The sequence below is a fragment of the Cottoperca gobio genome, chromosome 1 (genome assembly GCF_900634415.1).
Source record: "Cottoperca gobio chromosome 1, fCotGob3.1, whole genome shotgun sequence".
Classification (NCBI taxonomy): domain Eukaryota; kingdom Metazoa; phylum Chordata; class Actinopteri; order Perciformes; family Bovichtidae; genus Cottoperca; species Cottoperca gobio.
The window spans coordinates 19,361,425-19,388,507 of record NC_041355.1 but is presented as its reverse complement, the minus strand read 5'-3'; the positions used below and the strand labels follow the sequence as shown (position 1 = coordinate 19,388,507).

Below are 27,083 nucleotides of genomic sequence, written 5' to 3'. Positions count from 1 at the left end.
CACAAACACAAAACACACACGAGTCATAGTATTTTTGAACATATTAAAACTTCATTAAAGAAATCATATGGCAGCAAAACAGATTTCAATCAAATTGTAGAATACATTCACAGATGATTAAAGGATGACAGTAAGCTCCAAATGAAATCTAATTTGGCACGATTGCACAGGCAAAATAAATTAATTGCGTTTGGTTTTGATTGAAGAGGCAGCTGAACTTGCTGACCTTGTTTGCACATCCTTGCCAGCAGTCATCTGCAACTTGTCAATTATATCACGGGACTTCTTTTGTTTACCCCTTTTGTACTTCTATCCCATCTTGTTTCTTTCCACTGCGACTCACAAGCCGGTTCCACCTGGCGTGGACGTCGTTAAACAAACAGAGCTCGAGTCACAGCAACTGTCTTGATTGACAGCCTTTGCAAACACGGCATTAAATTTCATTTGCAGGATCCTGGAGCCTTTAAAAAACAATGTGCTCACATACAGTAATGCACACACACACACACGCACATTTACAAACAGACAGACAAAACGGGTACAATTCTGTTGAAAGGTTGAATAAGAAAAAGGTAGTACTTACTACAAAACTACTGTTAACTTTTTCTAAAATGCGTTTTTCGTTTAGTGCCATTGCTTCACCTTTTCTTTTCTTCACTCGTTTCTTTTCCAGCTTTTTACAGGCGTACATCTTACCGGTGGCACGTACTTGGCAGGCACAAACCTGGAAAACAAGCAGCGAGAAAACACAAATCACAAACACACACACACACACACACACACACACACACACACACACACACACACACACACACACACACTTACTTGGATATAAAAAACACAACACACTTTAAAAAGTATAACTAATGGAAGTTAATATGTCACAGCACATACTTCTCCACCCAACATGTCATGAGTGGAGGCATTACCTAAATGTTAAAGGTTACTTGTAGTAACTTAGATCATTAACATCTCATTCCCAAACTTGCTGTGTAAGGGAACATAAAGTCGGTCCATCACACAAACTTTAATAACCACACTCACCTCGCCAAATCCACCTTTTCCTAGTACTCTGTAATGTCTGAAGGTATTTTTGGTTACTGGTTGCCTGCAGGGATGGAAAGAAAAGAGAGGAATGATAAAGAGAGAGACATAAAGAGAGTAAAATAACTTATAGATTATGTCGTTCTCTCAGAGCATGTGATGTCGCAGACAGAGTAATGCTCTAATATATTATTAATCCACCCCTGATGACTGCTGTTTCCACCCTGCTACAGTTACCCGGCCATTATGCAAAGCATCATCAATTATTTACCCCTCACGCCAAAAACACAGATTGGCAGCACCACCTTTGTGTTTAAGTGCCAACGTCTTCCCTGCGACTACTCTCTGTATACTAATACTATATGCTAATACTATATGCTGCAATGTTTGTTATCTTTTATTGCATTCATTACGTGCAGATGCAACCCCTTAACAGAGAATATCCCATGTGTGGAAGATCACAGGTGTCCTTTTTATGTAGGAAAAAGGGAATGGTTTGCATGTGTGCTTCACCAAGCGTGTAATCTGCAGTGACTACCCACCTCTCCAACCATTTCCACTGCAGGAAGCGAGAGAAGTACATGGACTCATGGTAGGAGGAAAATGGAGCTCCACTCAGATAATCACGAACTATTCTGTAGGGGAGGGAGGGAGAAAACATCGTTTAATAACAAGGTAATAGAGATGTTACGATGTACATGTCACCAGAAGGAAAAAAAACAAGCACATGTAAAATGTCTTGCCAAATCTTCCAGACAGACGAACGGACATCTGGCCTGTGTTCCCCAGAAAACGCCTTTTAACCTAGACAACGACTACAAACACACGCATCCTCTTTATCTGACTACCCCCTGAATCACTTCTGTGTGGGTGTTTGTGTACATCTGTGTGTTTGAGTGCGTGTTCAGGAATCACCGGTTGTGTTAGAATTCAAGGCCGTTCTCAGTGGAAAGAGTGGAAAAACAACTCAGCGCCGGTACACCACCGTGAAAAATGAAAAATGCCTTTGAACACAGACATGAAACGCAGCTCCACCAGGAAACAGGGGATTTTGGGAGAACTGGATTTCACTGAGCAGGAGGTTAGGAGGAAAATCTCATTTCACTTTACCTCACACGTGAATGTGAGAGAGTGTGTCTGAATTATGTCATATATTCAGCTGTATCAACCCTCATAACCTTTTTTCTAAAGTCCTGCCATAAGTCAACACATTGAGGTAACTGACGTGAAAACAAAGTTCTTTGAGGAAAGAAGGGGTCATGAAAGGTCACCGCCTCATCGTCTCCTGCCCATACGCCAAGCGTCACTCCACTGAGAGTTGTAAGAACATGACTCTTTGACATGACCCTGCCAGCCTCTCATATTAGTGTCCTTTTTCACTACACATGTTGTTTGACTTAAAACCCCATGTCCTCTTTGACACTCTGGTACCAAACAGACATGAACTGAAACAGGTTTACAGTTTCTCCGAGGGTTGCCGTCCTGGCTGTCGACAGATGACATATTTAAGATTACTTTCTCTTCTGAAGCTAACCATGATGCTTTAACACCAGTGTAGATTTTGGCATTTGTCATGCCAAAGACGAGTAAAGCACAGTGATCGTATGAGTAATCCATGAGAACAGCACGACTGGCCAAATGCAAATATAACATGGTTAAACTGCAATCAATTCAAGCACAAGACAAACATCTTTCATCCAAATCATTACCAGAAGCATTGTGATTGACTAATAATGACTTTACAATTCTTCTTCCAAAACTGAGCCAAAGAAGAAGTGAGCTACAGTAAACCCTAACCAACACCAGCAGCACTTTCTCTCCTGCCGACCAGTGTGCTAAAAGTCTCTTCTGCCAGCCTACACTGCAGATATCCCAAATGTTGACGAGATGCTCATATTTGGCAGCAGGGAGATTTTCCTTGACCATATTTTAAAATGACTTCATCACTGAGGAGGATGAGGAAAGCTGCCTGTGGTTACCAACAGCGCTGGTGGAGTGGCTGTTCTTGGCAAAAGGCTGGTAGTAGAGTAGAGAGTTTCCACAAGGGGAGCACCCTCTGCTGTGTAAAATAAAACTGAACTGTGTCATCATGGGACCCGGTGGCTTTGTACACGAGATTCCATCTTTCCAGAGTAAATGTAGATTATTTGTAGGAGAAGTCGATGTTTTAGATTTCTATCAGTCTCTCTTCTGCTGTTCCTTAGCTCACAAGGGTTTGTACTAAAAGCATGTACATCCAAGCTGCATTAAAATCCTCAAAACAAAAGTGCCAGTCTGCCCTGACACCTCAACGGATACAATAAAAGGTTTTCGATAAAGACAGCATATGTCTTTCCCCCGAATCATGTTCTGTCTTAAATCTGTCTCAAATCTCAAAGCATGGCCTGAATAAAGTTTCTCAGACTCGTCTCTGTTCACTCATCATGTTGACTGGCTTCACTCAGTCTTACAAGATAAAACCGGTCCCGGACACTTAAAGAAAGGGGCTCCAGAAAGGCAGGAGCCTAGCCGTGCCTGGCTTGGAGTCCAGCCTCAGACAGACACCACTGGGAGTAGAAATAAACACAACTACAATATGGCTTTTGTTACTCGAAGGGAGCGCGGAGAGGAAAAGAAAAGGCGGAGAAAAATCTGAACGCGGACCTTTGTCAAGACCGGCGATACGCAAAACACCAAGATACACATGTACTGAAGGGCCACGCTCGACTCTTGCTTATGACATAACTGTATGTTCCACTGCAGCAGAAGAAAATCCATGAGTGAGCTAATAAGCTTCTGCTCGTGGGTGTGTGGCTCTGCCAAAAGTCACATTTCCACGTGCAGCACCATGCTTTCCTACAGGCTTTCCCTCTGAGGAAAAAGCCCCGGGTCAGAATTACATATCGGAATAAAATAATTAAAATTCCGCATCGGAGTACAAATAATAATGATAGCGGAAGGAGTGATGAGCGAGCCTGAACAGGAATCCCATTCAAACACATCTGAACTGCCGCTGTAAGACTTTCAGTAACACAAACATGTCCCCGAGTTGTTCTATGTTTGTACACTCTGCTGTTTAGCTCTCCTTGACGCTTTCTTTCCATTTCTCCCCACTTTTCCCAATTTCTCCTATTTGCTCTCCTTTCATTGCTCCCTGTGAGTCTCGCTAACTTGGCCCCTCATGCTGGGCTTTCTGCCGGACTTTCACTTCCTCACTCGCTCTGTTCTCAATCCGGTCAAGAAGTTTGAATGGAGTGGATGCTTCCCACAGCACAGCTTCAGTCAGTCAGTGTTGTCATTCTGTGGCCTCTTTCTTTCTTTCTCACACCACTTCTCGCCCCCCCCCCCCCAGTGCCATTTGGACAACACAGAGGTGTTCAAATATATGCAGAAGGGAAGAAAAAGGGCCAACAGACCATGACCTGAGATGCCAAAGAGAGAAGACAGTTGTGTTGTATTCATCTTAACCTCAACCACTGAGGTTTCCAGGTTCCACACACACACACACACACACACACACAAAACAACAACAACAAAAACAACAACAACAAAAAAGTACAGACAATCTGTCCTTTACTGCCCGCATGATTAGCTTCTGAACATTAAGGGTCAGCAGTTCTGTGCATGTGTTTTGCCAGAACAGGAGAGCAGGCTGAGAACATAACTTGAGTGTTTTCCATGATTCCCACTTCTCCAGAGCTCCTTCGAGCAAATTCCAGTATTCCCCGGGGAAGCTCAAGTGAATCAGAGGCTGGTTGCAGCATTTTCAACCTGAGTCCGTCTGCTTGTGTGGCTAAAAGTTGGGTGCTTTAGCCACGAATGGGGAAACGTGGGTCCGTTTTCTTAAATGTTTTTATACATAAAATGTGTTGAATGAAGAAGACCTGGGTCGCACGTCATTGTTAACCAAGTCACTGCCAGATTATTTGCAGAATACAGCAACATTTTAGATTATACTTTTCTATGAAAAGCAATTGTTTTATGTCTTCATTATGAATCTCTTAACAACTTCAATTTACAGTTTTGCAGTGTTGGGAAGGTAACTCTTGAAATGTAATAAGTTACAGTTACCCTGTTAAAACTGTAATAAGTAATGTAACTATTTTTAATTACTTCTTCAAAGTAATGTAACTTACTACATTTGATTACCTTTCTAACTAATGTTTTAAACTGGGCAATAAAGCCGAAAAGTACCAGGCGGTGTAAACCTCACTGTCGTACTCAACACTGATTATTAAGAGTTCTTCAATATAACTTGAATGAAGATTGGGACAAAGTAACATAGTTAATGTTATATTGTGCCAACATTTTAATTAGTAACTGTAATTAAATTACACATTTCTTTCTCTGTAACTGATATTATTATAATCTTTTTTAATTATTGTTATTTAAATTACATTACTCCTTTCCATGCAACCAGTAACTCCCCAACACTGTCAAGAGGTGAGTGAAAGGAAATGCGGAAAATAAATGAGATTTTACAGACATATAATAGTAATTATTACATTTATCGTTACCGAGATAAATGTGACAACTTATCATGATATACATGTCACAATACATCATTCAGCCGACGTCCTGAGTCACAGAAAGTTACCGGGACAGAGTTAAATCATTGGGCTAATACAAAGTTATGTTGAGGTGTGAATGTGTGCGAGTCTGTGCAATGAGAAGTACATTCGGGGTAATAATCCCCGGTCTGTTTGCTTCTCCTGGTTCTCCGAGCAGGAAGCAGAAACACCTGCAAGTGTGTGCGCGTGTTTGTAAATCTGTGTGTGTGTGTGAGAATGTGTGTGTGTGTGTGTGTGATGTGTGTGTGTGTGTGTGTGTGTGTGTGTGTGTGTGTGTGTGTGTGTGTGTGTGTGGGGGGAACACTGAGGTGGCTGTTGTTTTCATGCCAGCCATCCGGATGTTTTCTCTGCCCACTGCTCTTTTTCATTTGCCTCCACTGTGCGCGTGTTTGCAAGTGTCTGTGTTTGCTTGTGTGTGTGTGTGCGTGCGTGCAACACTGCACACCAGGTGCCAGCTGCCTCATCATCACTAGTGACAGGGTACACTAGTCCACACAGTCTACAAACACACATGCACGTTCTGAAGGAACAGGACTCTATTGGTGCCGCTGCACTTTGATGGCCACAGACTCGATCATAAAAAAATCGAGACTTACTTGGTGCAGTCGTTGAAGAGCTCCTTACATGGACTCTGCTCCAGCCTCTCCCGACACCCAGCGACCACATCCTGGGGTACGTCTGGCAGATGGGCTGCTGACTGAGGGTTACAAAGAGAGAGAGGCAGGAGAGTGAGAGGGTGAGACAGACAGACAGACAGACAGAAAAGAGATGATGGTGTATGGCTCCAGACTGTCAAGGCTAAGAAAACACATTATCAGTCAGCTCATCTCTTTCTGTTGGTGAACCCATACAGCCTGGCTAGTAGGGCGTGACATCAAGGCTGTGGTCACATCTCAAACGTTTGATCTGGTCTGAAACAAACTTAAGTTCATTTGTCAGTTTGGTACACTTCATAAAAAGGGAAGTGAGAAAGCTGTGTACTCTACCAAAGTGCATCAAGCTTGAGAATATAGGACTCGGTGTGTCTTTGGTACAAACACAACAAGGCAAAACCACAAGAGTGTGTGATATGAGTGACACATATGTACAAAGCTAAAAATTACAAATATATCCAACCCATTTCTTTCAACTTGTGCCATTTCTTCAACTGTTCCCTATATTCTATTTATAGGTGTACTTTACTATCTTTAATGGGAAATGAAGCCCAGTTAGAGTCTCAAACAATAATGCTAATTAATCAATCAGGGAACCAAAGTAGAGGCGTAGACACTCACTAATACAGGGAGAGATATGGGCGACAGAAATACAGCAGTACACCAATGCTAAAGTTATTAAACATCTTTAGCTTCATACACCGTGGATAAAGTCCAAAGTTCATACAATCCACTTCATATCAAGCATGATATATCATTGACAAATATGTGTCAAGTCAATAATAAAGGTAGATGTAATGAGGACATAAAAACATAAAGCAATAAATCATACGCAGATCAAAAATAACCTCATTTCAAAATTATAGTTTTAATGTACTTAGTAAAATCATGCAGATCAATGAAAACAACTGGAGGATTTAATATGTATATTTGCAAATATTATCTTTTGTCTGTGTAAATAAGTGAGTGTTTCTGCGGCATACCCCATTATTAAAGTATGTGTCTAAAACATTCAGTCCGCAGTCCCTCCTCTTCTCGTCAGGAGCTAGCTGGTACATGGCCTGTCGGAGAACAAACAGACGTGTGAACAACCACAACGACTATTATATATAACGTCATTTAGCCATTTTTAATATCTCTCCAAATAAGGTCAGAGAGAGACGGGCACCAGGAGGCAGAGAGGAAGGTTGAGACAGAGCGAGAGAAGGGTAGAGGGGTTAATGAGGAACAAGAAGGAGGAAGAAATTAAAATAGAAAAGGAGTGTTGCACAGCAGACATATAGAGAGATGTTACTGGTGACAAAACGTCTCATCATAGTCGAGGCTGCAAACTGGCAACCATGTTCATTTCACGCTTCGCCTGTTACATCGGTCACCAGGATGAGGCCTCAGTTCAAACCCCATCGCACATCACAGATTGTGTTTTTGGTCAAATATGGTTGCAGGCAGGGAGGTGGTCTGTGTTTTGTTTGAAAACAAGCTCGGCAGAGAGGAATTGGACCGAGCATCGCAGCCAAAGCATGACGCCCTCCTTGGGACTAACAGCACATGCTAAGCACTGACATGTTGCTTGTTTAAATTCTTGCATTTCTGTCAGTCAGTGTCAGTGTATGTCACGTACCTACGTGCCCAGTCTACCTCCCTCGAAAAAGACTAATGTAGGTTCTTATTAAATAAGCATGACTCCCCCTGTTTTCCTTTCTCGCATACCTCCAGGGGCCTAGACACAAGCTTGGGCCTGTGTTTGCCTGCTCACCCAGGGGACCTGCTCTGACGTGGGCTTGACCTCATGGAGGAGTGCATGGAGGAAGGGGAGGGGTCTGCTCTCTGACAGACTGTCTAAGTCGCTAATCACCCTCCTACGCCCACCCCACCCACCACCCCGTGCTACTGCCAAGAGCAGGCAACGGACCAAGCTCTGACTTTCCTCTCCTAGTTGTTGCTCTGCGGGGCCCGATTCAGGCCGGTCTCATGGGAGAAATCACACAGACGAAATGAGAGATTGAGACAGAGGAAAAATAAAAGAGTGGGAAAGAAGAACAGCTTTAAGAACTTTAGGGATAAGCAGTGTTATGGTAAAAGGGTCATTCAAAGTCTTACCACAGCATCCATAAACTCGATGCAGCGCTTCAGCTCTGGCCTGGTGTCACAGTACTGACGGAATAACAGCCGACCAATGGGCTGCTTCTCACATAGACTGGTGTAGTCCCTGTCTGAGGAGAGGAGAGGAGGGGGAGAGAGAAACATCATCATTACACTAGAAAAATACACTACAGCAGTGGTTCCAAATCCAGGGGTTGGGACCCCCACAGGAAGAGTATGAACAGTCTGAGTAGGAAATAATAATTTTAAAAAATGTAGTCATCTAAAAAAAGTGATGTTTATTTTCAGGACTTTCGCTACTCTTCTTTCTAATCTGTTTTTGAGAATCTTTCTTTCGAAAATACTTTTGAGAACCAACGTGAACGTGAAACTAATCCCATATCCTTATGAACTTTTTAAACATGTACAACATGTTACAATGCGTTTGTCAGTTAGGGTGGATATTTGAGGACTTTGAAAAGGAGCTTTTGCATCACGCATATCCAGAAAATTGGTAAACACACTTTCAAACTGCAAATATAGTTGAAGGGTGAGAGAGAAAAAAAGAAGTGTAAAATTCCCCCAAAAAGCAAGCCGTCAGCTGTAAATACATTTAATTATGCTACAACATTATAAAAACTAAACACACTGTGTTTGTGTGTGTGTGTGTGTGTGTGTGTGTGTGTGTGTGTGTGTGTGTGTGTGTGTGTGTGTGTGTGTGTGTGTGTGTGTGTGTGTGTGTGTGTGCGTGCGTGCGTGCGTGTCTGGCCCCAGCCTATTAGGACTAATGGTGTCCATTTGAATCATATTTCCTCTGACACTGAAGAAGACCCAGGACGTTTTCCATCACTAGTTGACTGTAAGGACACACACAAGATGAACATACAAACAAAAATAGGCCGCACACATTCACATACACATGCCTACTTGTGAATAGAGGAGGAAGAGGGATGAATATTTCTGAGTGGTGACAGCGACAGGACAAGCTCCAAAAGTAAATCAAATCTTCACAACAGCACTCCCAGCAGCTCTGTTTATTACACAACATTCCTGCTCTGCAGATCAGTGCTTCTTATTCAAACTACGACCACAAAACAAAGTTGTCTCTTTGGTGAACAAACAGAATGTAGAGATAAGAGATTTTTATTGCTTCCCCTGTGCAACCGCTGTGTTTAAAATCAGAAGAAAAAACAGCTCTTTCAGAAAAACTCTGAGATCTTTAACTGTAATGCGTTGCACTCGCCTTCAGACTTTGCCTTTCATCTTTGATCGCCAGGTTTTTTTGGAGGCCTGCTTTGGTGTTTCCCTATCAGCTGTGTTCAGCTGTGAGCTGGGAAAGCCCCTCACACTCATAATTGATTAAAGCAATTGTAGGGCGTCTGTACAGCGGAAAATATTTTGGAGCACTTTGTTTGAACTTTGGAGTGTTTGCTGCGTGAGTTTGACTGATCTGGCCAGGTGACAACAATGTCGGGAATACCTGAAAATGTGGATCTTTCTTTGCTTCCATGTAAAACTAAGGGTGTTGACTTCCATCAAAATCCTGTATCTTGACAATCACTTCTTGTGAGTGCACGTGACTTCTGTTTATGAGCGGGCTTGTTTGCAAATGGGCAGGGTAACTCTAACCAAACCAAAGCCAACAAAGTCACCTTTTTGCTCTGGTTCAGAAGAAAATGAACTTTGAGTGCTCTCTTAGTTTGAGTCATTGGCGTCTGCTCTTGAACAACTAAAAAGCTAGAGATTACAGTTCATATTTTCTCATGGGAATTCTGTTTACTGCATATCATTACACTAAGGCTCTAGTTTACAATGATCCTCCTGATAAGGTTTCAGTGTCTTGCTCCAGAACAGGTTTGTTGGGAGGATTTCAGGGCGGTTTCACTGTAATCGCTACGGTTTCCTGTTGAATAGCAGCACAACTGGTTTACTTTGGGGTGACACACTTCAATCTGCGTAATAAATAAAAGACAGAAACTGTTCTGCAATGTTCTTAAAAAGAATTTCCATGTTTCAGAGTAGCTGAACCCTAGCTCAGTTTTCACTACATTTATTAGGCATATAGCACTGTCACTTGTTAGCAATGCATGCAAATATATAGTTATTTTCTCATTGTCCACAGGTTTTCAACATACCATAAATATGTGTATGAATGGATAGAGAAATGTCTGCACTCCAGAGATAAATATATATTATTATAATATATGTATTCTAATAATATATATATTCTAATAATATATATATTCTAATAATATATATATTCTAATAATATATATATATTCTAATAATATATATATTCTAATAATATATATATATATTCTAATAATACATATATTCTAATATATATATATTCTAATAATACAATAATATATATATTCTAATAATATATATATTCTAATAATATATATATATTCTAATAATATATATATTCTAATAATATATATATATATTCTAATAATACATATATTCTAATATATATATATTCTAATATAATAATATATATACATACACATATACATATATATATACACATATATATATACATATATATATATATATATACACACACACATATATATATATACACACATACACACACACACACATATATAAATCATCAGGCAAAAACGTACAGATAGTGTAAAGCCTCATCACTCGCTATTTAAAATCGAGGGGAGTAGTCTCAGCGGTTCTGTATACACGGTGTTATTTTCCTTCATAATTTGTTTACATTTTAACGGTACACAGAGAACTAGGACTTGGCAACAAGGGACCCAGGGACACATGAATGATTTTAGTAGCTAAGTTTTCATAACTTTATGGTAAACAAGTCAATTTTCCTAAAACATAGCATATTCCTTACTACTACAGAGGTCATTCATGTCAACATACTGTATTCAAATAACGGGGGAATGGATACATAAATTAAATAACTAATTCGGTGAGATGTTTGTAGCGTTTACAGTCTTAGTGGGTTTGATATACAACATTGTCTGTTAATGTCCAAATATCGAGATATATATATATATATATATATATATATATATATATATATATATATATATATACACACATACATATATATACATATACATATACATATATATATATATATATATATATATATATATATATATATATATATATATATATATATATATATATATCTCTTTGCACGGTCTCACTTTATCTTTCCCGTTTCTTAGAACAGGGGTGGGGAACCTTTTTCCTATCAAGGGCCATTTGTTTTTACAACATCCTTCGAGGGCCATACTAATTATTGAACTCATAACCTCTGCAATTTTTTTTAAGACACAGCCCATTCATTTCACCTTTCTGTTATGCTGTGCAAAAAAGCAACTTTTGTATCCATGTATCTTTCTGTTTTATCAGAAATCCTTTATGAGTCCCACAACGGGGAAATGTATCTTGTCACAGCAAAAGAACATATGAAGTAAACAGGCAGTACACAATAATTAAATAGAATAAAAAATAATATAAGTACCAAGAGGTTGATAGAAGATAAAGTGAGTATTGTAAATGGCAGTGATAATTGCACAGCAGTGGTGGAACAGTCTGTTCTTGGTGTGGTGGTCTACCTCTCTATCTCTCCATGTTTGTATGTTACGCTCTGCAGAGAGCTGCTTGTTGGGCCAAACTCCGCCGAAGAGCGTTAACTTTATCCAAACACACTCGTCCCTTCAGCTCGTGCAGTTTGACATTTTCGTGCTGTAATGACGCTCAAGATTATTTTTCGCCGCAAGTACGCACAAACTAGACACACTGGCCTTTTACTTCCACGGAGAAATAATCATTCGTCCATTTCTTCTGGAAAGTGCGACATTCTGCATCCACCTTTCTCTTGTTTACACTCGCCACGCTGCGTTCACTGATGTCAATGACAGTCTCGTTTAAAATTGAAGTTTTTTGACATGACCACGTGATGACACGTTCCGCTCGTGTTGTGTTCAAGGACCCTGACCTTGGCCAGGAAAAACAGTCAGTCGCTCGTTTTATTTGCTAGAGGAGGGCCTCGAGGGCCAGATCAAATGGTCTCGCGGGCCGGAGGTTCCCCACGCCTGTCTTAGAAGTCTACAGTTTTCTTACCTGCAAAACTAAGGATTCTGTTGCAAAATGTTGAAAGTGAACATAAAAAAACAACGGCCTGAAAAAAAAAAACAGTTTCTTTGGCCTGGCTCTTGGTTATTGTATGAGAGCATGTATGTGTACAAGCTGATTGCAGGCACTAAAATATGAGAATGTAGCCTGTGACCCAATGAAAGATTTCCTCTTTGCGTAACAAAACCCTCTCCTGTGTCCTGAAGAAAAACAACTGTGAAAGTGAGCGAGCGAGAGCGAGAGAGACAGAGAAACAGACAGAACAAATCAGCAAGTAATAAAAAAGAAAATGAGACAAGAAAATGAAAGGACTGAAAAGAATGCAGGAAGAGTTGTAAAGCTTGAACTAGTAACTGTCTGAGCCTTTAATTAAAATTTAGGCCAAGAGTAAGTGAGTTAGTGAGACAGCGAATGGCCGGCCAAATGTGCACGAGTGTACGTATGTGCATGCTTTTGAGGCCGTATACATCAAAAGTAATGGGTGAAGGTGTATTGTATACATTGGATGGATACTAGAAGAGGGAAAAAATGAAGAGGAGATAAAAGACAAAGTGGCTGCAGCAGCCCACATAATGTAATCTAGGTTTCCTAGAAGTACTGCACACTTGTCAAGGCTAAGGTCAAATGCCTGACATTATCAAGACACAACAAAGACACTGCGATCAGCCGCTTTACTGTATCCTTCTATCCGCTGAGCAGACACTGTGTATGGGCATGCGTGAGAGTCTCTGTATAGTGGTGTGTGCGAGTACACACACATGCCTACACATCTGTGTGTTTAAGTAGGCAAACGGGATTATTGTGATACTGTGCTCAGTGTGATAGGGAAATTACGCAATAGCGTCTATGTAATAGTGACGTATGCAACCCTCAACAGCTGCCACACACACACACACACACACACTTTTTAGAATCCTCTGCAAAATGATAATCCAAATGACAATAAATATGTAAGATATGACAAGTACAATGCTTCTTCACACTTAGTGACGTTTATGTGCTGTTTTTTGAGCAGGTAATCTATCACAGCTGATGACTGATGCATTCAAGTTTATGATAATAAGATCTGCGAGTGATGATTTGTGATATGAAAACATAACGAGAAGGAACACAATCGACGCCGAGTAAGAGATATCAGCCTCCCCCCTTTCCTCACGTTGTTCCTCTCACTCTCTGCTGTCCTTAAGAGATATTTCTCCTTGTTGTAAAAGTCTCTCTCTCGACTTGTTTCCGTTTTGCACTCGCTCTCCTGTTCTGCCACTGTAATGCTGCTCTGAAGTGATGGAAAGAGAGAGATGCAGATAGTAGGAGGGGGAGGCATGGACACAGAAAAGAGGGAGGGAGAGTGTGTGGGGGAGGGTAGCATCGCATCTACACACACGCACGTCAAACCTGAATGTAGAGAACAAGAAGGAAACAGGAGTGAATATGTTTTGATTTGGGGTGTGTGCAGACAGATAGTCAGTGAGACACACGTATTGTCAGGAGAGACTGAGATTAAGAAACGACTGTGTACAAACGGGATCCGTGAAAACGCACAAAGGCACGCATGTTTCCTGTCCCCTGCCTGTAACTGCGGGTGGAGACGCGTAGAAACAGGAAGGAAGTCCAATCTGAACTTCCTCCCGCAGTCGGACCCACCCCAGCGACATAGCATGGTACGTTATCTTTCTGCATCACACCCACACAAGGTTTCTTACCGATAGTGCGGCGTAGCTCCTCACACTGGCTGATGTGGGGGAGTTTTAGCATCTCCTTCCATTTCTTACTGCGACCATTTCTCTTCCCTCCTCCACCTGAGAGACAAAGAGAGACATTTAAAAATCAGCACATCAATCAAGTCAGTGTTCAACATTGCACTTGGACTCTTTAACCACGTCTAATGTCTGACATCCAGCCGTGTGTGTGTGTGTGTGTGTGTGTGTGTGTGTGTGTGTGTGTGTGTGTGGCCCCTATGCATCATGACAGAGCATGTGGTGAAGAATGTTGACAAAGATCATGGGGCATGAGTCTCAAAATCAGTTTCACATCAAAGACGTTCTTTAAAAAATAAGCAAGATTTTGAGCATCAGATACTCAAAAAGCTAAAAGACATCCAAAATCATGAATCTGCACTGATGAAGAAATACAGAACCCAACTTACTTGAGCCAATAACACAACTTGAACTTGTTAAATAAAACAAGAACTTTCCCTGAGACCTTAAAAACAGCTGTTATCAGTCCAATCTTTAAATCTGGTGAGAAAGACTTGGCATGCAAATATAGACCCATAGCCATCCTCCCAGTACTGTCTAAAATACTGGAACAATTGTAGCAGAGCAACATACAATAGATCTTGAGACAAATCATTTCCTGCATCAACAACAATTTGGATTCAGACCCAAACATTGTACGGAGACTGCAAAGTGCCATCTAATTGAAAACATAGGAAGTCTTTTGGATAAAGGCCATGCTGTGGGAGCCTTAGATACAGTTAACTACAAGGTGTTGTCCAAACTTCCCAGATACCATTTCTCTGACCCGGCCTCACAATGGCTGGACTTGTACCTCAGAGGAGGTGTGAGATTCAATGTTGAAAAGTCCACCCTTCATGATCAAAAGCATAGGGATACCCCAGGGGGCGGTTCTAGGCGCATTGCGATATAGCATGTATATCAACGATTTACCTGCGAGTTGTCCTGCTGTTGGTCGATGACACAGTAAATTATAGATCTGCCAAAAACTCTAGCAAGGCGGCTGACAAGCTTACCGGGTCCTCTCACTCAACACTGAATGTAAACAAGTTCAATTTCTTTTTCTATATGTACATGGCACATGAATGAAAGTTTCATGTTAAAAATACTAAATGAGGTCATAAGTGAGGTTGACAATGTTGACTACTTTGTAATCATCTTAGGCTCTCCTAAGTGTTTGATAAACAAGTTTGTAAAATCTGAAAAAAGTTCAATCCAACTCCCACAGCCCTGCTCTACATGCATGCTATAATTTGTATATGACATTGCATCACAGCCTGGTCACAAGCCTCGCAGTCAACTATAAAACCCATCATGTCACTGTATTAACATAATGTTACATTTCTAATGCTACTGTGATATCCATATCAAATAAACCAAAGTAAAACTAAACTCACAAAGAGGGCTCTTTCCCATGGCGCAAACATTAGCCACACATAACTTTAACATCATCAGTTATCTCAGACAAATGAACATACACTGTGGCGTTGGAGCGTCCTCGCGGCAGATTTACTCATGGTCAGATGAAAGGTGCTTGTAAGACATCAGTTGAGGCTCTGGTAATGTCAGTTAATGTTTCACATGGTTTTTCACTGATAATTCATTTTGAAAAATGGACATCCTAATCAAAATTAAACTAATAGTAAGTTTGGTATTTTGGCAGTAAGTAAAATGAAGGGTTGTCACAGCGCTGTCCTTTTCCATCACTTTGATGGTGATACACCAAGAGCAGTAATGTTCCTTTTGTCTGATATGATACCAAAACAACACTTCTTCCAAAACCATACTTTGAATAAATGTTTTCTACAAATCCCGTTTTCAAAATCTAACAAACAAATCCAATTTTATCAAAAGTTAAATGTTGTGCTAAATAAATCAGCTGTGCAAAAATGTTGCCTAAATTAAATACAGTATAAAGTTGCCAAAACTATGATTTTAATTACAGACTGTAAAACCAAATAATAAATAAGTAATCTTGGGACGTAATTGAGCTTCGACAGTAATGTATCATCCACATTCATACCAATAAAGCTTATTTTAAATAAGTCAAGAAGAGTACAAAGCTTTCAAATTCGACCTTTGGTATTTGACCGTTTTCAACGATCTGCATAATGGACACATTTCCATTTAAAAAGGCATATTTTTTTCCTGGGTTTCTATTATAGAAACAAAAAAAAAACTAAACAGGCAATCTACCTTTTCAAGGTTTTTGTTTTTTTGGATGGTAGAAAATGATGCTGGGAGTCAGATTAAAGCCCTCGCTGCAGAGACACACATCTGGTCTCAGAGTCAGCAGATTTAAACCCTCAACTATCGTCGGCACACATTGCGGTCTTTCTAATCTCTTCAATTCCATGTTTTAAAACACTAAGCAAACAAACCAGCCCGAGCTGAGCCATGTCGACTGTGACGGTTTGAGGATGAGAGAGGGAAATCCTCTGCCCCGAAGTTCACCAGACGCCAGCTGGTCCGTCAGTGACATGCGACAGCTTCCACACAAATACACACAGGGGGGGTCACTGTGGTCAAACACATGCGAAACAACACAGTCATCTCTCGTCTTGTCCCATGTTCACAGTGAAAAACAACTACTACAATCATACAAACAAGACAGATATTAGCACCACAAGTTGTCATAATTTGAAGAAAAAGTGACACTTTATTTTGATTCTGTGTCATGCCTTGACAAGACAGTTATGAGCATCTACTCGTCCATGTTTTGCTAACCCTAAGTTTATAAGATCCCACTGGTCTCAGGTTTTAGATGTTGATAGGCATGTTGACAGACCAGTTGTGGGGCTGCAGGACACACGCAAGCGCACACGATCTCTCCGTTGCAAGAAAAGGAAACACAGCAAAGATAAATGTTGGATCACACACGGTCTGATGATAGCCAGTTACACCTGGCTGGTTATTTTGAAGGAGAAATCCTTGCACACGCTTGAGCCAAAAAACACAGCACAAACACAACGATTGATGATAACAGTCAAACCAGTTCAACAAAAAAGCTACAAATTGTCAGAGATTTACCTTTTCCCTGTCAGAAGCTGATGTTGTTAGAGGGAAATTTAAGTGTTGAGACATATAGGGTCAATAAAAGGTAGAGAGTGATAAAACTTGTTTACTGTAAAAACGACACATGGGTGACAAATGTCCCCTAAAATTGGAGTCAGAGGAAAAAAAGCAGAGAAGGAAAGACAATAAAGATAATAGATAACTGAAGAAAGCGATAAAATAGAGACAAAGATACTGGCAAGAAAAGAGAGACAGGGATTTAATAGCAAGCTATGGAAGAGCATACGTGTGTGCTAGTACACGTGCCTGTTGGAGCTGGCTGGGCCACCCCACCCTGTTTAATGTCACTCTGACGTCAAAGCCATGTGTGCAGGCCCTTAATGCAGACAGGATGGAGCAAGTATTTATTTAACTTTGGTTCTCCCCTCCGAGAGAACGGGGCCCTCCATAAACACCGACTTCAGAGCAGTTTTGCTCATTCATAGCAGAGCTGCAGCCAGCGCTGAGATCATCGCCCAGGATCTCAGGACAGGTCTGCAAATGTGCGGCAGTGACAAGATTCGAAAGTTGGAACATGTTCAGAGAGACTGATGTCAAATCAGGAGACATGCCTCTCGTCCACGAGGATGCACATTCCTTTCCTTAAAAGATTTATAGACAGTCAGGGTCATTGTGGTCGCACAGCAGTCCAAGACGTGTAACATGTTACCAACAGCTGGCCTCACATCATCCCCCTCTCTCCATATTTCCTGTCACTCTTTGCTGTCAACTATCCAACAAAAGCAACATGCCATAAAGTGTTTGACAGCTTTGGCCACAGATAAATGGATGACCCAACATTACTCTCAGCTCGATTAATCAAAGTCCTCTTCTTCGTTGTTAATATAATAATACAATTATGTTACTCTTTGTGGCATCAATGCAAAGCATGCATCTCTTATTAATTACTCTTCAATCACTATCCATCACTTTTATCTCACTTTTTATAGTGTCAGTTATTTTGTTTCTGAGCTTGATTGTGGTGCGTTTCCTCCATTTTCAAGTTGGACTGGTTCTATGTATTTAAGACATGGGATGGGAGTATGGGAAACAGAAAGAAAATACACAAAGAGAAAGAACGAGAGAGAGACAGAGAGAATGTATGTCCGTCTGGAGTGCTCTCTCTCTCTCTCTCTCTCTCTCTCTCTCTCTCTCTCTCTCTCTCTCTCTCTCTCTCTCTCTCTCTCTCTCTCTCTCTCTCTCTCTCTCTCTCTCTCTCTCTCTCTCTCTCTCTCTCTCTCTCTCTCTCTCTCTCTCACTCTCTCACTCTCTCACTCTCTCACTCTCTCACTCTCTCTCTCTCAATGCGTGTGCAGGCCAAATACAGTCCAACACCATCCCAAATATGCTTCTCTCCCTGTCCTCCCTTTCCTCTCTTTAAGTGGGATAAAGAGCCAGACTTGTGGTACACTGTGGCAAGAATCATCTCATCCATTTATTTAATATATATTTATTTTCTAAAGATTTGATTAATTTATCTGAAAAATAAATTGCCCGATTTTTCCTGATCTCTAATAACAATTTGTTATTGCCCTCAGAACCCAGTATCGGGAGGCTCTTTGTCAAACATTTGTCTGGAAATAATTATCTGTCTTGTATGATAATAAAGGCATTTTAAAAATCCACAATGAGCTCTGGGAACAATTTTCCGACATTTTAAAGACCGATTAGTACGAAAAAAAACCGTTAGTTACATCCCTGAATTTCTATTAAGTTATTTATCAAAATGAAGGAAATAATCATCTCTCACTGACAAAATAAAGTGCTTGTATGTGGCACATACTGTATATGAATACATGAAGTGATTATTTGCACCCATAATCAGAGAATAAATGGTCATTGAGGGAAATTAAAAAGATAGTTGTGATATATAAAAACACTTGGAAGTGGAAAACAGCATCACTGGCAACGTCTTCTGCTGTGATCCCAGCTTTTTCAGATGTTACCGTGAACACATAGCCATGCGGCGCTGCTGTCGTCACAACCCGTCTTTATTTTTGCGTCGCTGTATGGGAGAAACCGCTTACCCATCTGATGAACACATGTCACATGCTGACACTCGGAATAACAGCCACAAGGCCAGAAAATCCAGCTCGTCCGTGACAGCGACAGACCGACCACGGCAGCAAACAGCCAGTATTTACATCTTCATGCAATCAGATTAGTCAGTCCTGTGACTTATGAGTGCAAGAAGGTTTTAACCCTAACTTTTTTTTTAAACAGCACGGGTGTTTAAGATCACGGTCAGTGCAAACTTAAAGAAATTCTTCTGATAATAAAATGAAGAGAAAAGTAAATGTAATGAAACATGCAGTTAAATAACTTCACTACATTTTAGCACTAATAGCATTGCTCTAACTTTTAAAAAACACTGATAACACTGTTTACCGAGACATGTTTGGCCAATGTAATCATACTGTGAATATTTGGTAGCAGCCCATATATCGTCAGATCTGACCCCCACCCTGCAGCAGTCACGTCGGTGGAGGTTCCGATCGGACGGCTGCGGTCCTCTCCCAAAAACATGACTTAAATGGTAGGAAATGAGAGAGGGTCAGGCATAGTTTAGGCCCATTGTAATATGAGCATGCACACGCACATGGGCACAATGGAGCCTGGCCATGATAAATGAATGGCCTGTTGCTTCCCAGTCGTTCTCTTCCATGCAGTGTGTGATTGGCTGAAGTAGACTCTGATAAGGAAAACATTAGCTGCGAGTATCTGTGTTGCCTATTCAAAGCAAAGGCCCGATGTTTGCATAAGGTAACCCGTCTGTATACCCACACTGAAAGACGCATCAGCTGAGAGAAGAAAAGAGAAGCATGTGAATATCAGGCAGCACTGCCATCCTCACCTCTCTCACATGCCCCCTTCCTGTTTTCCTCTTCTCTCTCCGACTTCAGCTTCTTGCTCCCCTCCCCCATGTAAAACAGATTTCTTCTGTTGTTATGCATTAGTCTATTCTTTATGGCCAGACTTCCCCCTCTCTCTCCCTCTCCATATGGCCCTGCGAGAATGCGTAGGTCACATGCAAAAATGCGAAACAACATTACAACATCAGCGTAGATTCCAGGACATGACCACAACACGAGCAGGGCATGGGGGATGTCACACGAGGTAGGACACACGGACACACTCACGGACACACACACACCCTCTGCCCCATCTCTCTGTGTTCAAGATCTTCCATTAAATCGAGCCAAGTCGTGCTTGAAAACTAACCCGTTTTCACAGCGTCTTGAGGGAGAAGGGGGAGGGAAGGACACAGAGGGAACATGGTGAGACTAAACTTGAGCAAGACGCGCAGATTTCGAGTGAGTAAGAGGACAGACTGAAAGGTTAATCATCTATATGTTATCTACAGCTGTCTCTCAGATGAAGGGCCCACTGGTTAATTTCATGGCCACGCTGAGGGAGCAGGAAAAGCAGGCCTCTCCAGCACTGAGTGAGCCCTTGGGTGTGGAACACATTGCCCATATTACAGCCCCAGGATTATTTATTATTAAGACAACACCTTCAAGTCATATATGACGGCAGGACTGATATAAAATTTAACCAAGGGCACACAATTGTGTTTGAAAACAGCAAACTGATAAAGCATGAAGGACCTTTGATATTTAACACACTTGCTGCTAGACTGTGACTCTGCCGGACCTCTTAAAACTCTTTTTAGAGAAACTAAATCTTTATTTGAACCATAAGAACCTGTAAATACACTCAGCCGTACACATTGTTAAAATCAGACTGGCAGCTGGGTTCTCATAGGAAGAACGGGCATTTAACATTAAATAAGGCAGCTGGAACAACGTCCCTATGATGTTCACAAAGTGCATCAAAAAGTGCCTCTTCATGCTTAGTCAGCTTGCCAAGAAATTGTGCTAATGAACATCCCAGTAGCCACCCAGGCCAAGCGTCGCTGCTAGTGTCATGCAGCATAGCAGTGCGTACGCAACACACTGCATCTCGTTCTCCGCACAGCCCATTTGTGGGTGTAATAACTGTAAAATGAGTCCCACATCAAGGGACAGTCACAAAGCAATGTGTTTTATGAGCCTCAGCTGGAGGAAACACCCCAGAGTGATGACAACAAGTGTTAGCCCAGCTATGACCACAAAACTAATAAAGCTACGCTGGCTAACGTCACAGGAAAACCCTCACAAGTGGTCTGAGAGGACCTGCTAGCCTACAATTTGAAAGGGTGGTGGAGAGGGGGCAGAGAGCAGGGAGAGGTTAGAGGCACCAACAGCAGAGGTATATCCTCTTACATCTCTTATGTTCTATGGCAAAAAAGAATTGTAAAAATCAAAGCTTCCAACTTGTAAGGTGGAAATGAGTTATATAAGCAGGATTAGTTTCTACAGGAATGTGAGCACTGGACTGTCCACATTCCTTCCTTTTTATGAAGACAGTACTTGAAAGAAAAACAGCAGAAAAAGACCTCGTGAAATTTGATTTCGAGAAGAGAGGTTTCTGGCCACTCCCTCTTTACATATATGAAAATATACTTGGAAATGTAATAGGTTGTGAACATATGTTCATGTCCCTGTTGCAGACAGTTTGTATTAAAAGAGAAACACAACTTATTCCTGTTCCTCTCTGCCCTTCGGATGTTTACATTGCTTCTTAGCGCCGACACATTTCTCTACCAAAGCTTGAATCTTTGGAACTGAGACCAAATACAGTGACGGCCAGAAAATTAAGGTTCACGAGTTAATTTCACAAAATAGCTGCCACTCAAAATTACAATTTCACACTACAGCACTTTTGGGTCAATTGTGTACTTTTGAGTAGCGCATGTTCCTTACTCACAGATATGGAGAACTTAGAGTCACATTAATGTATTATCAATGCGCCTTTATTAGAGCTTGTTTCAGATTTATCAAAGCTGAGAGAACATAAGCAGTCGTTAGCACCTCAGGTTTCCCATTTTACAAACTTTGAGCAGAAACCAGGTTCTTAAATGGCAAACCTCAATAGACCAGAATGCATTGAAGACATCCAACACGTTGTGTTTTGACTGGGGGGGGCAACTAACCATGCACCCACCACTGCTCTCTACACCAACTATATTTGCTGAATGCAACAAGTAAACATCAGCTCTCAGGGAGCTCTGGGAAATGTTGTCAACCGAAGTAAAAGCAGTGGCAACAAACCCCAACTTTACAGATATCAATTTTAGGGATCACCAACTGACCTGATTTTGTCCAATTTAAGAACCCCCCCCCCGTTGACTGTTCAGGTCTGAAAGGGGAAAATATGTCGGATATACATTTTCCTGTGGCTTTTCAGCACGCCTTGCTTCCTCATTGAGATACAACTGTATGTTCAGCTGCAAGAAACATAAGTTAGTATCAACATGTGTTTGCCATTTTATACAAACCATCTTTTTTTTTTTTTTTAATTGATCTAAAGGACCCTCCAATCTGGTTGTTAAAGAGCTCTGACAAATACATGTAATGGAAGCAGGATATTTTACAGCTGAAGAGTAAACACAATTTTTCTCAACTGACTTCACACCGCCATCTGCTCCGCTATGATAGGGAGCTCTGCCAACTCAGGTGCTGCAAAGTATTGTAAACAGTGGAGTCTGCGGGACCAACTATGATAACACTGTTTCTAAATTATCTCAAGTGCTTTAAACTGCAATATGTACTACAGGTTTTCTGTAAAAATACAAGCCAATATCTGCACCAATACAGTCTGTAATAAAAACACAACATTAGCCGCCAAACCAGGCCCTCCAATATATCAGTCAGAATCTTATAGGTAAACATTGAATGTGGGTACTCATTTAACAATGTGACTGTCAATATACTGAATGAGGAGATACCGCTGATGTTAAACTGCATGAGACTATGTGGAATCCTACTGTTGAAAATAACTATCTAACGCTTTGCTTAGGATCTCATCCACACAAACTGTGGGCTGCATCAATGCCAAAGGTTATCCTCTTGGTATTCTCACACCATTTTCCAAAACTTTAAAATATATTCTTAGGGGAACTATAGCAATAACTTTCTGACTTTCACCTCTTGCCGTCTGAGCGGCCCGAATACTGGAAAATGCGTTGGGATTTCTTTTCCACGTCATGTACAAAATGTATGTATACATTTCACAGAGGCAGGGGTTGGGAGCGGTGTCATCTCTACAACACCAAACCGCTTCCCTTGACGTGTCATTTCAACTGTGGCAGACTGGACACACCCTGTCATAACAATTCTCACTCTGGCCACCCAGTTTCACATCAACAGGTGTGTAAAGGTTATGAGCATCTTGTGAGCAGACTCAAAGGTCTTCTATGCCCCAACATACATGGAGGATGCTTATTAATCTAGAGTTAATTATGGGATGGAGAAAGCTGCATATCAGCAAACAAATGATTGTTTATGCACCATGCATACTTATTAGTACACTGGGAAACTGTTTGTCATTTCCCGTATCCACAGCGAGGTCAGAGAGTTACAGAACCACTGATTTAATGTCTTGCTCAAGGACACATCAGGGCAAACACTTGCTGACTCAGTGGCTTGGACCCTGCTCATGCAGCTGGTAGACTGCCTCCCTGCACCCCTCTGCTGCTTGCCGAGGCCTTGATGTCGAGAAGCACAAAGACGATCGCGGAGAGAATGATATATTTTTTTTAAAAGAAGGGCAGACGACCTCTGAATCCACAGGAGCCGTTTTCTGTCTGGATTTGTATGTTTAAAAAGTGGGGTTCGCTCGTGACACTGACGGTGTTCGACAACTGTCATTATGACATACTGAAACACTTTGACAGCTGGAAACACCCACCTCTGGAAAGCCTAATTAAAATCAGATTAGTCTCCTGCGTACCTTAAAGGGATACATTGGGAGCCATTAGCTGTTTTAATCTGAGTGCTAATTAACACAGTGAATGGTATAGCAGGGAGAAATATAAAAAACAACACGGACTGTATACTCAACAAGTTTGATGTGGAGTCCATGCTATACCAACTATATCCTAAATGATTTAACACAGCAAATACAGACAGTTTTCTTCATTAATAAATCTACTATATTTTCCATAAAATTAAATGCCAAGATTACTGGGGCTTTCTTCAAACATAAGATATTCCTGTTCTCATATGATTTTGTTGACAATCACTTTATTTAATTGAAAGATCTGAGCACTTAAAATCCCGTGATCACCAGATATGTGCTCATAAGTTTCTTGGAAACAAGTCTCTCAGCAGTAAAAAAAAAAAAAAAACATGACTAATTGACTAAATAAATCTTAGTCTACTAAAACCAAAAAGATTACAGAGTTATGAGAACAAATAGTTGGTTTGTGTTTTAACGTCATAAACGATTAATGGAAAACTCTATAAATGTCATACCTAATAAATGTTAAATGACCACCGGAATAATCACATGTTTCTGCACAAATCTTACCATTGAAGCTAAATAAATGATGGTGAAAGAGGTGCTAGCCTCTTTCTACTCTCTGTATGGTTCATACACTCATCCCTGAGGGCCTTGTGGAGGCCCTGGCTGAAGACACTGACATGTACTGAGCCTGTAGATCTGATCAGTGCACAATACCCTCACGGGGTAAACCTCATGACAATACCAAGCACCGGCAGGTAAAGGAAAGCCTGATGCCTCGTCACGAGCAGCTGCTGCTATGAAATGGATTCACTGCTGCTGTGAATAATCCATTTCACAGCAGTGTTGGCGTTTAGTCTTGAATTGAAACGCAGTCCTGATATAATGCAAACCAGAAGCAGGGAAGGCCTCTCTGCATATCCGCGACCCCTGAGCCATGTACGGGCGACTTTACTGTCGAATAAAACGCATCAACTTGGACAATATCCTCGTAGGCAATAGACCCTTACAGGCTAATGTCCAATCCGATTGGAAGAGAGTAAAAAAAACACAAGTGGAAACCGTTGAGCAGTAATAACACATTTGTTACCCTCCTCTGGCAGATGATACAGTGTTGTACACCCACCCTGCGCCCACTCACTGGCTACAGAGTAGCCTCTCGGCTCTGCCATCTCCTGGAAAACAGATGGATACTCGCCTCTTTTCCACCTCCAGGTGAGCTGCTGCGGGATCCCCGGCCCACTGAGCAGCGTGAACACCCGGGGCTATAGCGCCTGGGCCGCCGGGGTACATGATGGGCCTTCTTGGTGGGAGATGCGTCTCCCATCACATCTAAAACCTCCACTATAATGTTAATCCTTCCTCTCAGTGATTCATATTAACAACCAAACGGCAATGCAGTGGCATATTTCTGCGTCAAATAATACCACAAGTTCATTTTAAATTCCTAATTGGGCTTTAAACACACCGAAACCTACAATGACAGGTAAGAAGAGGCGGTATTGAGGCACAGAGCCCCACTGCGCAGCTATATTTTGGTCCACACTCAATACCATGTAATGTGGATACCATTAAATATCCGTTATGTCATCGTAAATTGTAAATACCCACAAAACAACTGGTGCTTGTGTGAAAAAATGTGCACGACAGCCTCTAATGCAACGCTGCCATCTAAGCGCGATGCTGCAAACACTCCCTGCGTTGTTCATCTCAAGCCTGCTCGCTGGGCCTTCTGTTAACCTGCCCGGTAAATATGTGTGTTGTTAGTGTACAGACAGCTGATTTAAACGGAATACAGTTAGTGTTCGCCCGGAGACAAAGCGCTGCGCAGGAACTGAGAAAGAATAAAATCCCAAGTAGGATTGCCGAAAGCTCAGGCTTGGTCTATGGACATATCTTTTGAGGTGTGTGGGGGGGGGGGGTACATTTAAAATTCTTTTTTTTTTTTTTTGCCATTCAGCTGTGCTTACCTTCTCTTGCCTTCAGGAGAACCGTGTTGGCCACGATATTTTCAATCTCCATTGTCAGAATGTGAATCCCGAGCAGTCGCGATACATTTCACTCAGCGGAAAAAGACGGTTTTTCTGATCAAACGTGCCGACGACGGTGAGGCTGCTGCACGCGCACAGGGCGAACGCGGCACTGGCGCATAGTAGGTGTTTAATAGTGGTCGTCGTTCCTCTCCATTGCAAGACGTTTTATCAAACCCTACCAACGGAACTGTATGATTACGACGGGGCTTGTTAGCATTCACAGCCTGCCTCCCTTCCCTCTCTCTCTGCCTGCCTTCCTTCCTGCTTCGGCTCCCTCCTCCTCCACCTTCTCCTCCTCGCCCCTCCTCTGCACAACGAACCAGCGAGAGTAGGAGGGATCAATTTACAACCAGTGCAACCACACACATCACAAATTCATACATACATGCATGCAATTTCCTAGGCTCCTGAAATTATAGATGGTTATGCCATTTATTGTGTGGCAGTTTTGGATTTAAACGTGCTCATGTGTGTGGTTTTCTACAAGTTTCCCTCAGGGTTAGTAGTCTCCTCAAACACAGGAGCCTACTGGAAACACCTAGAAAAAAAGGGATGTTTAAGTTCAATAAAAATGATAAAATGGCTTTTTATCAAAACATGAAAGAACATACTAATGAGTAAACGTTTCCTCTCCATGATTTCCTGCTATACAGCTTTTTCATGTGCTGCTGGCTAATGTATTGTTAGGAAACATGAATGCCTTTGTTCTGATAGAGACCTCTTATTGTGTGAACAATGGTGTGAGGGTTTTAAGTTGTTACATTATGGTCTGGAGAAAAGAGATAACACACCATTTGTTCTCCTGCTCACAGCCACACTGTGACCCAGCATCCCTCTGGGCTTTGTAATCTGACTTTTGGATCAACTGAGCCCACAATGAGACAAGAGCCGCATGTCTGAAGAAAAGATAGGAGACAAGTCGTGTGAAATTATGTATGATTTTTTTTTCTTGAAAAGGTTTAGAAATTA

The 27,083-nt window shown here is 41.4% G+C and overlaps 1 protein-coding gene across 2 annotated transcripts in view; it reads right to left on the bottom strand.

Annotated features, from left to right (window-relative positions):
- grk4 (G protein-coupled receptor kinase 4) overlaps positions 1-26,399 on the bottom strand; it is a 42,166-nt gene extending 15,767 nt beyond the window's left edge. For both annotated transcript variants that reach the window (XM_029451063.1, XM_029450981.1), the window contains exons 1-8: positions 26,052-26,399; positions 14,149-14,244; positions 8,348-8,460; positions 7,231-7,308; positions 6,191-6,291; positions 1,587-1,679; positions 1,045-1,108; positions 584-724 (exon numbers count right to left, since the gene is read on the bottom strand). In XM_029451063.1, the coding sequence (XP_029306923.1) occupies positions 584-724; positions 1,045-1,108; positions 1,587-1,679; positions 6,191-6,291; positions 7,231-7,308; positions 8,348-8,460; positions 14,149-14,244; positions 26,052-26,103 (738 nt within the window). In that variant the 5' untranslated portion in view covers positions 26,104-26,399. The remainder of the gene's footprint in view (positions 1-583; positions 725-1,044; positions 1,109-1,586; positions 1,680-6,190; positions 6,292-7,230; positions 7,309-8,347; positions 8,461-14,148; positions 14,245-26,051) is intronic.
- Positions 26,400-27,083: the final 684 nt, after the last annotated feature.